The sequence below is a fragment of the Carassius carassius genome, chromosome 35 (assembly GCF_963082965.1).
Source record: "Carassius carassius chromosome 35, fCarCar2.1, whole genome shotgun sequence".
Lineage (NCBI taxonomy): Eukaryota > Metazoa > Chordata > Actinopteri > Cypriniformes > Cyprinidae > Carassius > Carassius carassius.
Window position 1 is genome coordinate 21,987,562 of NC_081789.1, and position 13,503 is coordinate 22,001,064.

Consider the following 13,503-nt stretch of genomic DNA (forward strand, 5'->3'; position numbering starts at 1 on the left):
TAATTTTGCAACGATCTATTTACAGAAATGCAATAAAATATAGCTACATAACTATGTTTTCAGAGGTGTATAAAGACTTTAATAAAACGTTGTGTTTTTATTACCTTAGATTAAACAATTTCTATCTACATACACCGCGGCTGCCCTTACATGGAAGTCACCACCATGTTTGTACAGTAGCCCTAACCTGACAAACTGCTCGACAGAGCGCGTTTCGACACTTTGTTGTTCTTGCAAATAAAACACTGACACAATGAGGAACAAATACATTCACATTCGCAATTTCATCGATTTATTGAATAATTAAGTAAATATAATTCCTTCATTTAGCTCTGTAAAGAAATCTCATTGCTCTCTGCTGTCTTTACCGATTACATCTTTACCTGTGTCGGCCACCGTAGCTTATCTAAAGGGAGGGGTGAGCGGGGGACTGAGCCGTTGGTTGCAATTCGTAACCTCACCGCTAGATGCCTCTAAAATTTAGACACTGCACCTTTAATATTAGTCTAATATGGAATGCATTTTGGTGAAATACATTACAATGCAATTAGCCTACAAAAGACAGAATAGTGCAGTGCAGTGCATATATATATATATATATATATATAAATCCAATTTACTTTTCAAAGCGGAAGTAAGCCGTTTTATGTGAATGTGTAAGATTTTTTCAAAGATTTTTTACTCCAGTATCGACATCTTGCAGATTTTTCTTTATTAACCACTGTTGTGCCTTTGGCTTGCTTGCTGTATGAAGACTAAAGCATTTAGCACCAACTATTAAAACAGTGAGGGTGTTTTTGACCATTTAGACCAGGGGTGTCAAACTCAATTCCTGGAGGGCCGGAGCCCTGCAGTGTTTAGATCCAACCAAACACACCTGATCCAACTAATCAAGTCCTTCAGGCTTATTTGAAAACTGCTTGTGTGTTGGAGCAGGGTTGAAACAAAACTCTACAGGGCTCCAGGCCTCCAGAAATGGAGTTTGACACTCCTGATTTAGACACAACACTATGTCTTTCTGATTCTTTGAAATGTTATGTATTTCGAAAAATTTATAAATGTCTTACAATGATTGCTTGAACATTTATATGTAAAAAAAATAAAATAAAAATTCAGTAGAATTATTATATTATAATTGCAAGTTATAATTATATAACTATTATAAACTATTTAGCTGTATTTTTAGTTACTTTCAGTGCACAAACAACCATTATTTACTTACTATTACTGATTTTGTAACTGTTGTACTATTTTATGTACTGTGTTATATGAGTTAAAGTCAATTAGCTACAATTGTAATTTCTGTCATCATAATTTGAATAGTGTGATAATTACTGTATGATTTTCTTTAAAAAAAATAGTTTCTAAAATAATAGACAATCAGTAATTGCAGTACATTAACTACTTGTAAGCATAACCATATATAACAACATAATTACTTATTACATTATTTAAAATAATAAAGATAATCATCGGTGATCAGCGCGAGATGCATGTTTGTTAGAAATGTGTCCGAGTAACGTTTGCCTTGCTATGATGTCATGCTGACGTATGTCAAAAATCTCTCGCGAGCGCAAGATGCACGTGTCGGATTCTGCAGTCGGGCGCAGTTGCTCTCCACCGACTGCGCTGATCAAAAGCACGATGTGAAACGACTTGCTGACAGCTTTACAGCATAATGCTCATTGGTTTAAACAACTGTTATGTATTGTTCTCTTTTAAAATGTTTGATTTTAAATCTCTAATATCATGTTTATGTGTTTGAATATTACCAAACTATCTGAAAGTGCGATCTCTTTTATGGAAGCATATGGGTAGCATTATTCAATTTGGAATGTAATATTCAAAATGACAGTGCAATATATAAAATGTTTTTTCTGTATTTACATTTACATTTTCCAATACATTTGTGCCACGTTTGGTGCAAAATTTAAATGAAAATTAAATTACATAATTTTTATTTGCCATTTCATACACCAGTTTTAATATGTAAAATGAATACTAATTGTAACGCTTTATAAGTTGCAAAATTAAAATGAAAATGTATTACAGAAATGGTATAACATGTTCAAGCAAAAACTGTGGCAAAATGATCATTTAAATGCTATTTTTCTTAAATGCATTAACACTCACAGTCAAGACACTTACCATTTTCATTCAGTGTCCCACAATGAATGTAGCAAAATTCAATGTGCACATTGAAAATGCATTCCGAGCCGATCACGTCTCCGCCCCCTCCCGACACGTCAATCACTGCGTGAACAAGGTGGGGCTTGCAGAAGGTCAAGAGACTCAAATCTCAAGAAGAGGATTCAAGTCAGAGAACATGGACAAGACAGTTGGCCTGTGTGCGTTTTGATCATTTCAGTTTATGGCTTTAATATTTCATTCGCACTTGTGGGCGGAGCTGAAACGCTGCTTTCATCTGATTGGTCGAATCGCTCAACCTTCAGCTTGGTCTTTTCATTCTTTCTGGCAGAATAAGAGTCAGTGCGAGTGAAGCACTGTAATGTCTGAAACCACCGCTCTCTGTTAATTAGCATAATATTTGAATCAGATGTAGCTGGGCACATAATTCGTGCTGCTGCGACTTGCAAGAGACCCCGTTAAATTATTTCTAGGTTGTATACTGTATTGTATAAATATTGTCCCACTGATAAAAACAGTGCAAATAGTTCTGTCTCATTGGATAACAGTGAAGTGGAAATAAATATAGTTAAATTTATGAAATAAAATTAAATAGGATTTTTTGGGAAGGTAAGTCTGGCCAGTTATACAGCAACACTAGTCAGATGAGTCTGAAGATCTGAACTGAATTTGGTGAAACATTAAAGTTCTAGTCTGTGTCAATTACTCTCATAATAAATAATAATAATAATGTTACCAATATTTTTCGGTATAAGTTGCATCAGTCCAAAAATACGTCATAACGAGGAAAAAAACATATGTAAGTCGCCTTTATTCAGAACCAAGAGAAAACATTACCGTCTACAGCCGCGAGAGGGCGCTCTGGGGTAGGCTACAGGAGCACTGAGCAGCACAGAGCTAATTTTACTATTTTTATTTAGAAATGTAACTATATTAATTTTTACAATTATTTATTAATGTCACACACACATACCTAGTGCCTAACGACTTAAAATATGAGAGTGGTAAATGTTACAGACATGGAACTGTTCAGTCAATTATTGATTTTTATTTCCACTTCACTTTTATCCAAAGAGAGGGAACTCTTTGCACTGTATTTATCAGTGGGACAATATTCATGCAATACTACAACCTAGAAATAATTTGCAGGTCTCAGCAGCACGAATTATGTGCCCAGCTACATCTGATTCAAATATTATGCTAATTAACAGAGAGCGGTGGTTTCAGACATTACAGTGCTTCACTCGCACTGACTCTTATTTTGCCTGAAAGAATGAAAAGACCGAGCTGAAGGTTGAGCGATTCGACCAATCAGATGAAAGCAGCATTTCAGCTCCACCCACAAGTGCGAATGAAATATTAAAGCCATAAACTGAAATGATCAAAACGTACACGGGCCAACTGTCTTGTCCATGTTCTCTCACTTGAATCCTCTTCTTGAGATTTGAGTCTCTTGACCTTCTGCAAGCCCCACCTTGTTCACGCAGTGATTGACATGGCGCGAGGGGGCGGAGACGTGATCGGCTCGGAATGCATTTTCAATGTGCACATTGAATTTTGCTACATTCATTGCGGGACACTGAATGTAAATATAATCGTAAGTGTCTTGACTGTGAGTGTTAATGCATTTAAGAAAAATAGCATTTAAATGATCATTTTGCCACAGTTTTTGCTTGAACATGTTATACATATCTTATCATTTCTGTAATACATTTTCATTTTAATTTTGCAACTTATAAAGCGTTACAATTAGTATTCATTTTACATATTAAAACTGGTGTATGAAATGGCAAATGAAAATTATGTAATTTAATTTTCATTTTCATTTTGCACCAAACGTTGCACAAATGTATTGGAAAATGTAAATGTAAATACAGAAATGCATTGTCATTTTGAATATTACATTCCAAATTGAATAATGCTACCCATATGCTTCCATACTCTTTGGGTTATGCAATTTAATTTGTATAAAAATAAATAAATAAATAAAAACATATGTCTGTATTAAAGAAAAAATATAAAAAACACGTCTCTGGTATGTCTTGTTCATTTGATTGATTTTCATATAGAAGCAACAGAACTTGAATTACATCCAGTTTATTAGCAACACTGTGCACGAGCGTAAATCCCGCGATAGCCATCTTTGATCTCACAGGTGTCAGATCAGCTACGAGAAGAGAGATCTGTCCGGCTTGCCTGCGCTTTGTTCACTCCTCCTCCTCTCACTGCAGCCGCCTACTCTCGCATACATTTCAGGTGAGGCAAGGCGCATTTCAAACAAGCCTATTTACAAATGGCCGTGCCCGCTCTTCCAGAAAAAAAAAATAAGGTGGATAGTAGCCTTCTTAAATCTGATGTCACTAATGAAGGTATACGTGTGCACAGCATACAAATACAGATTATCCAAAGTAATTTACAGCCGTCCTGATCAAGATGCAGTGGTTTATTTTGCCATAACACTCGGTTTCTTTCATTTAAAATTAATTTCAGTGGCATTAATCTTGTAGAAGCGTTTCCTACGTCACGTAGAGAAACGAAACCCTACAGGTGTGCGTGTCCTGCCATCAGAGGGGTGAAGTGGACTGTTCTTTAAGAAGTGCGCGTGCGCAGAGCAGCAACAGCAGCAGAGGAAGCTCTTTCTCACTAACCGCTATAAATGGCTTAGAGACGAATCGTACTTTTAAAAGTTTAGTAAAATAACAGGGGCGAGCGACGAGCAGCAGAGAATAATAAATGTATCTCCCACCTCCAACAGGGTCCTTTCTGATGCCGTTATAAAGTCAAACTGGCAAAGGTAGGACTGTTTTTCACCGTGTCCCTCCATTATGCCATCTATGGCTTTGTGGAAATACAGCACAGCGCAGCCAAGCCTCTCAGAGACTATATAGCATATTTTTGTTAATTTTATTTTATGGTTATATATATATATATATATATATATATATATATAGCCTATATATATATATATTTTTTTTACTAATATTCACACAATATTCACAGCTTAATTCACACAGTAAATGTGGCTGAGTTAGGTTTTGTCAGATTTGTTTTAACAAGATTGACACTTCATTCATAAAATAATTTTTATTTCTCCACTGAACACTGAAATATGGATTTATGTTCAAGAAGTTTGAACAAGTTAACAATTATTTGTGGATAATTAAAATATTTAGTGACCAAGCAGAGGATGTTGTTGCTAATCTTCAGTAAAATAAGTGTCCAAATATTTATTTATTTTATTTTTAACAGCATTGTTATATCATTTGAAACTCACAGTAGCAAATCTTTTGTTTGTGAAATGTTGCTTGAAAAGTGTCCTGTTTATTTATATAAGATGTTAACTTGTGGATTACTTGTTGACTATTGTGGTGTTTTTATCAGCTGTTTGGACTCTCATTCTGACGGCACCCATTCACTGCACTTGACGAGTGATGTAATGCTAAACTTCTCCAATTCTGATCCGATCTGATTTTCAGCAAATTTTCATTTTTGGGTGAACTATTGCTTTGTTTATTTAACAAATTAAATATATAAAGAAAAATTCTGAAATCTTTTAACCCTTGAAACATGCTTTTGTCATTTGAAAAGCATGTTATGCCAGAAAATCCTGTCTGCATATGTCACTTCATCGGTTCTCTTTTTTATTTATTTCCATATTTATTTTAATAAAGCACTTCCCACTAGCTCTGGGATATTACTCTTCTGAAATAGTGACCTTAGCAGATACAACTTGCAAAATAAAACATGCTTTTATAAGCTTTTAGAAAGCATGAAGTCTTATTAAAGTTTGTGAAGTTTTCTCAAACTAATCTTTTAAAGATTGCATAAAAATGAATCTTGCTGTGAAGTCTACTTTGAGAAAACATCTCTGAAACTATGAATGTGCCTACCCAGTCTGAACACAGCAGGTGCAACCATTAAAAGATGATCACTAGTGCCACCCAGTGGTTTCTGCTGCTTATATTTTCCCAACTGAACTCACTTATCTTTCTTTCAGGCATCAAAGTTAATGGAAAAAATGACTGATCTAAAAAGTCGCAAGGAGTTCTACAAAGATCTAACCTTGGAGGTAAGAAACCAAATAAATGTCATATACACAGACCTGCATAACAATGACAAAGTTGCTTTTTTCAAGACCTTGACGCCTCTGTAAATAAGTGTAAATAAGTTAAGAAAGACAGCTGGCTTAGTGTGAATTGATCTTTTCTTACCTGTGAAATCTTCAGAGACATTTTTGTTAATGAAACATAATTTGCTCTTGACGCTTTTCGGTGGAAACATTATTAGACTTCAGCATAAAAATAAACCAAAACACAGAGGAGAAAATATCACAGCAGAGCAGACAAGATCTTTGACGATGAGAGCTGAAAGTGGTGAAGGACATTTTATCAGGGTCCATTTTCACATTGAAGTTCTCTATCATAATTGCTTCATGTGAAAGAGGAGCATCATCAGCTAGCTGAATGTGTGAACTGAACCTCCTCTGTCCATCCACACATTTAGCACTGTGTATTGAACACAACTAGACCACAATTAAGACACTTACGGTTTGGCAAATAAACTCCTTGCACAGTCAATATCCAGTGGCCAGATTACCTTATAAAGCTTGTTCTAATGATTGAGGGGTTTTCTTCTTTGAATCCTTTCCTTTCTAACCTCAAATGGCCAGCATGATGAGTGCATTGAAAAGTGCTGTTTTGCTATTGCTTATGTTTTGTTTGGTTTTGAAGGATGATTTTGTGTGCTTCTGCAGTCAAAACACATTAGACCACCACAGTTCCAAAATGTTGGTCAGTAAGATTTTTAAAATCTTTTGAAATGGTATAGTTTAATTATATAGTATCTATTCATATATTTTATTAAGTAATTTATTCCTGTGATGCTGGCTGAACTTTCAGTATCATTACTCAGTGTCACATGATCCTTCAGAAATCATCCTTATATGCTGATTTCCTGCTCAAGACATATATCTGGTTATTATATATATATATACAGTCATGCCCAAACATATGGACACCCTTGGTAAATATGATCAAAGAAGGCTGTGAAAATTAATCTACATTGTTAATCCTTTTGATCTTTTATTTTAAAAAATACAAAAACAATCTAACCTTTCATTGGATAATAAGAATTTAAAATGGTGAGAAATATCATTATGAAATAAGTGTTTTTCTCTAATACACATTGGCCACAATTAAGGACACCTAGAAATTCTTATGAGTAAAATAACTCTGAAGGATATTCCCATTAATATTCACAATTTTGAGAAATTTAGAAATTTGAGAAAAGCCCAAATGCCCTTAATCATCCACCACAATGAGAAAAACCAAAGAATATATTTATGATGTGCAGCAAAAGATAATTGAGCTTCACAAATTAGTGAAGTGGCTTTAAGAAAAGAGCTAGAGCAGTGAAAATTTGCATTTCCACCATCAGGGCAATAATTAAGAATTTCCAATCAACAGAAAATGTTACGAAACTGCCTGAAAGAGGACGTGTGTCTATATCGTCCTTATGTGCGGTGAGAAGGAGAGTTTGAGTGGCTAAAGACTCTCCAAGGACCACAGATGGAGAATTGCAGAAAATAGTTGAGTCTCGGGGTCAGAAAACCATTTGTATTTATGGAAAATGTGTTTTGCTTCGAAAATTCAAAAGAAAAAAGCTTTGGAAAAAAAAGTTTAATATTATAAATATGTTTACTATCAATTTTAATTAATTAAATGGCTCCTTGCTGAATAAAAATATTACCCCCCCCCCCCCAAAAAAAAAAAAACGTGAGTACTTTTTTCTTTGCATGTGGGACTTTTTGACATTTTCTTCATGTACATTTTTTAAAGGTTTATTTACAAGATAGCACTTTTTCCAGCTCAAGGACACGTAATTGACTGAAATAGGGGACCTTGATGAAATAAAAAGAATAATTTAGCAAGGCAATAGCACTTTAGCAAGTATCTTTTATGACCATGGCACAGCAGATTAAAATGTTTGAGCAATATTAATAGTTAAGCTTGTCAGAGCAGCATCACCTCTGCAGTAAATGGGTGCCGTCAGAAAGAGAGTCCAAATAGCTGTTAAAAACTTCACAGTAATGCACAAGTTATCCACACAACTCCAGTCCATCAATTAACATCTGCTGAAGTGAAATGCTGCATGTTTGTAAGAAATAAATCCCATTCGCTTAAGAGAACCAATTGGTGAGCAAGTGAAGTAATGTTAAATTTCTCCAAATCTATTTTGATGAAAAAGACACACATCTACATCTTAGATGGCCTAGAACATTTTCAGTTTTGGATTAACTATTCCTTTTAGGTACTAATATAACCTTTTTTTCAGTAGATAAAGCACAAAAGTGATTGACATGCTAATGATAAACTTTTCACACATTTTGCCTGACAGTAAATTACAGATGTACGTCAGTAAGGCTCTGGATTGAGCTGAGGAAGAGAGTCGCCTACACACTAGCGCTCAGCTGCAGAGGGGGTGTTATATAGGAGGTGTTTAACTTTTCACTGCAGTGCTGATGTGTGTGGGCCAGAGTAATGTTCACGGAGATCCTAGTGCCTCCACAGAGGTCTACATCAATGCTTTAACAGCCATAGAGACAGTACTACTCATCCCTCAAACCTAAAGGCACAGAGACTCTTCTTAGCACAGTAATTCGATGATGTAGTGCAAAAATACTGCACATTCAGCCATCACAGAAGCTCTTTTAAGTTTAATTAGGAAGATTTGTTGCATTCAAGTGGCAGTGTCTAATGCTTTTATGTAAGTGATATGTTCCCCTGCATGTGTTAAGACTACTATTCGGGGAAACAGATGCATTGTAGTGCATAGTTACTGAATGCACTGGATTATTTATTATACGTTCAGATCCCACTGCACCTGACAGCTTGTATAAGAATGTGTCCTGCTGAATTTTATAAAACTTTTTTCTCCATATCATAAAAAGCATTGGGGAAATGTGGAGATGGTTTGAGACAGCCTGCTGAAGCAGCTCAGGTGTAATCATACACAGAGCGAGGGTCCATCTATGTAAAAATAAAATAAATCAATAAAAAAGAAAGAAACATATTCAGCCTGTCAAAGGCACTCCAGCCAGACTCACAGCAGTCAATCAACCCTCACTTTACACATAATGCAGAAAAAGACACACCAACACAAACCAACAGCAGATTTCTTGTGATAGACAGGTTTGCACTTCGTGTCTAAATGTCTTTCGCGCTTTACGTACAAGAAAACTTCGCAAGTTACACAATTTAAACTGGCAAAAGATGGAGAGAAATCTGTGTGAAACTATGGGATTCAGATTGAAAAAAAGAAATGTAAATTGACATTAAAAACAATATTATTATTGTTTTTACGGCATTTCTGAACCCCAGACTTTTGTACAGTATATATGACATATATTATAATATATTATATGTGTATTTTATGTATGCATGTATATGTCTATCTGTCTGCTCTTCCATTAGCAATGAAAACATGAGAATCTGTGCTTTTAACTGCTTGTTTGCAGATTAATTTGTATAGTTAAATCTTCATTAGTTAATCTTAAAAGACCCTGATCAATTTTTTATTACTTTTTGGAAGGCAGAGGTCTGCAAAGACATTTTTCGCTCACCAAGCTTGTCAGTGGCCTTTCGAGATCTTAATATAATGCATGGAGTGCTGCAAAAAATCTTAATTCCCTCCACGATGCGGCAGTGTTTACTGCTGTCTGAAGGGATCACAGCTATGGGAGACTGTGCTGAATTAGCTTTTGTTGTTAGCCTGTAATGAAATGCTTGGTCATCGCTCCCTGTGGGCCCGTCCCCATTAATCTGGAAGGGCTGAGGCTGGCACAGGGCCACAGGAATGAAACGGCTGTTTGCTGTGCCATGGCAATCATCGACGTTGCTGTCTGCAAATATTTGCAAGTGCTCCGAAATGCCTTGTTGAGATCTGTCCGGTGATGAGATCACAGAGGGCTCCAGTATGAAATATCAGTCTTATGAAGGCAGAGCGCTTGATAACATTTCTGTTCTGGGTGGCACTTGTTTCAAGCAGAATGAAACTTCCATGTTTTTGTGATGCAGGAACAGATTCTACATGAATTTGAAGAGTCTGGTGTTGGGGAAGAAATTTGAAACTCATAAGTTAAAATAATTATATTGCAGCTACTCTTTTATTATATGATATGATATGATATGATATTATACTGAAGAAAATGTTAGTACAGCCAAAACAAAGTTGTTTTTAGTGGTTGCTAGTTAATTGCGAAGGTGTTCAAGGTATATTATATTATATTATATTATATTATATTATATTATATTATATTATATTATATTATATTATATTATATTATATTATATTATATTATATTATATTATATTATATTATTTATTCATTTTCTGCATGTTAAATAAGGATTCCATAATGCGCCCAATAATTTGCATGGATTTGTGCTTTAGTCCTTGTTTAGTGAGTGGCAAGGTTGTTCTTATTCTAGTGGCCACTAGGTGGCACTTCCTTTCTGCAGTAGTGTGGCACTATTGAGGCCAATGCATGGCTTCATCTTTCATTTCTCAGGTTCCTTTTAAAGGCAACAGAAGTCAACTGAAGAGTTCTTTCACCATCCATCCGATGATGCCTGCAGTGTAGACAGACTATAATTTCTTCTTGATCCAGTGAGCCTCAATAATACACTAATGATACAATGCTGCTTAAAACATTACTGTTGATTTCCAAACTGCTGGTTATACAGTATTTGTGCATTATGAGTTTAGTGCAAACATACATTTATAGTTATCGTTTTGATACTACTATGCAAGTTTAAAACAGCATAATGTACTGTACAGCAAAGAGCGTAAAATGGGACGCTAGGGACATGTCCCTACCAAGATTATTGACTTGGCGCCGGTACAGGATGGCTGCCTCCGTGACGTGCTCTGCATATGTTTTTGTCTTTTTGTTAGTTTGTCCTGTCTTTAGTTATATTCCTGCAATCAGTTTCACCAGGGATGAACTGCTGAACATTCGGCAGAACGCACCACAAGATGTTTTTCCGGATTTCAATTATTCAGATGTTTTACTGAATATTGTTATCGGAGGAGCAGCGGCGCTGATCAAACGCTTCAGGACGCGCAGGCGGGGAAAACGAGCTGGCGCGCTCGTCAGACTCAGGAAGCGCGGATTTCGAACGCCGTTGCCTAGCATCCATCTGGCAAGTCTACGCTCTCTACCCAACAAAACGGACGAACTCCTTCTGCTTTCTCGGACAAATAAGGATTTCACACACTCTGCTGCTCTGTGTTTCATGGAAACCTGGCTGAATGATGCCATACCGGTTAGTGTTTACATCCCTCCGCAAGCGCAAGTAAGTCTGGCTTTACAGAAACTCGCTGAGCACATCACAGAGATAGAACAATAACACCTGGACTCTGTTTTAATCATTCTCGGGGACTTTAATAAAGCTAATCTCTCCCGTGAACTGCCAAAATACAGACAGCATGTTACCTGTCCCACCAGAGACAGTAATATACCGGATCACTGTTACACCACAATAAAGGATGCATATCACTCTGTTCCACGAGCAGCTTTGGGACGTTCTGATCACCTTCTGGTTCATCTTGCAGTGGAGTCATTCAGGTTCCTGGGCACCACTATCTCTCAGGACCTGAAGTGGGACATTCACATTGACTCCATTGTGAAAAAGGCCCAGCAGAGGTTGTACTTCCTTCGCCAGCTGAGGAAGTTTAACCTGCCACAGGAGCTACTGAAACAGTTCTACTCAACCATCATCGAATCCATCCTCTGCACTTCAGTAACTGTCTGGTTCAGCTCAGCTTCTAAATCGGACCTCAGAAGACTACAGAGGGTAGTCCGGACTGCTGAGCGAATCATCGGTTCAACTCTCCCATCTATTCAAGAACTTTACTTATCCAGAGTGAGCAAAAGGGCTGTTAAAATCACTCTGGACTCCTCACATCCAGCACACTCCCTCTTTGAACTGTTGCCATCTGGTCGACGCTACAGAGCACTGAGCACCAGAACGACCAGACACAGGAACAGTTTCTTCCCTCAGGCAATCCATCTTATGAACAGCTGATACACACTGAACACACTACACTTTATATTTATATACACATACACTTAATTTATCTAACACACATACTTAGTATACACTTAAATTTTGCACATAATATACATGTACATACATAACTGCATTTTTGTAATATACCTGCCTACAATTGTCAATTTGTATATTGTCATTCCTTATATACTTATTTGTATTTTTGTATTTTTATATTCTTTTATTATGTGTTTTATGTTCTGTCGCTGTCATTCTGTTGTACTGCGGAGCTTCTGTCACGAAAACAAATTCCTTGTATGTGTAAACATACCTGGCAATAAAAGCTCATTCTGATTCTGATTCTGATTCTGATATCCAGTGACTACAAAATTGTCCCCAGCAATAATTTTGATCAAACAATTAAATATATGTGTACTGTACGTAACCATTGATTTTGGTTTAATTTCAACCGTGTGTGAAATATTCATGTTTTCATTCATACATTCATGATTCTACCAATCTGCACGCTTTCAAGAATGCATATTTAAGACATTGGTGGAGTAAGAACATATAAGTTAGCCAAAGTGTTTGAAACATATGTGAACAGTTCAGTTGAATGTGTTTGGACTCCACTCGTCCACAGTGAAAGCCTATCCAGCGATCCACAACATACAAGGTGATGTATTTCCGACAAGCATGGATCAGCTCTAGACATGACGAAGCGGATCTCATCCTCTTTTGGAAGGCCAGACAAAGGCCGCTTTCACAAAAAAACACATACTGTAGCATCAGAACGAGGGTGTCGACAAGTCTTAACTTTTATAAAGAATATCTCTTTGGATTTGAGACTTTTGCAACTTTACAGATCTTCTTTATGCACCAAGAGCTTGTATCAGAGAAAGGAAAGATTTAAATCACATCATATGACCCCTTTAACATTCACTTAGATGACTGGATATCACAGTTTCAACAGATTTCCTATTGAACTGTGACAGATTCTTCAGAGCGGATTTGCGAATCATTGATTTAGATTGGAATTCCGAGCTGGTTTGTGAATTTTTAGATTCAGATCAGAATTTCGGTCTGCGATTTGTGAATCATTTGTCATTTTAGCGTTCAGAAGGGTGCTCACGAGCGCCCCCTTTGCGGCCATTATGTGCTCTTGATCCGCACTTCTGCTGAGACTTGCAGCTGACTTCTACCTGACAGTCAAGCAGCACTACATTATGAAAGTCTGGACTCAGAGGAAGACCGTGTGGGTTCAGGTTGCCATTTGGGACAGGGCCTATATCGAATAATTTGAT

At 36.5% G+C, this 13,503-nt stretch overlaps 1 protein-coding gene across 2 annotated transcripts in view; it reads left to right on the forward strand.

Annotated features, from left to right (window-relative positions):
- The first annotated feature begins 4,821 nt into the window (after window positions 1-4,821).
- LOC132115759 (phospholipid phosphatase-related protein type 5-like) overlaps window positions 4,822-13,503 on the forward strand; it is a 57,919-nt gene continuing 49,237 nt past the window's right edge. The window contains exons 1-2 of one of the 2 annotated variants that reach the window (XM_059524168.1): window positions 4,822-4,942; window positions 6,146-6,217. In XM_059524168.1, coding sequence (XP_059380151.1) covers window positions 6,158-6,217 — 60 coding nt within the window. In that variant the 5' untranslated portion in view covers window positions 4,822-4,942; window positions 6,146-6,157. The remainder of the gene's footprint in view (window positions 4,943-6,145; window positions 6,218-13,503) is intronic. The other variant, XM_059524169.1, reaches the window with a different exon arrangement.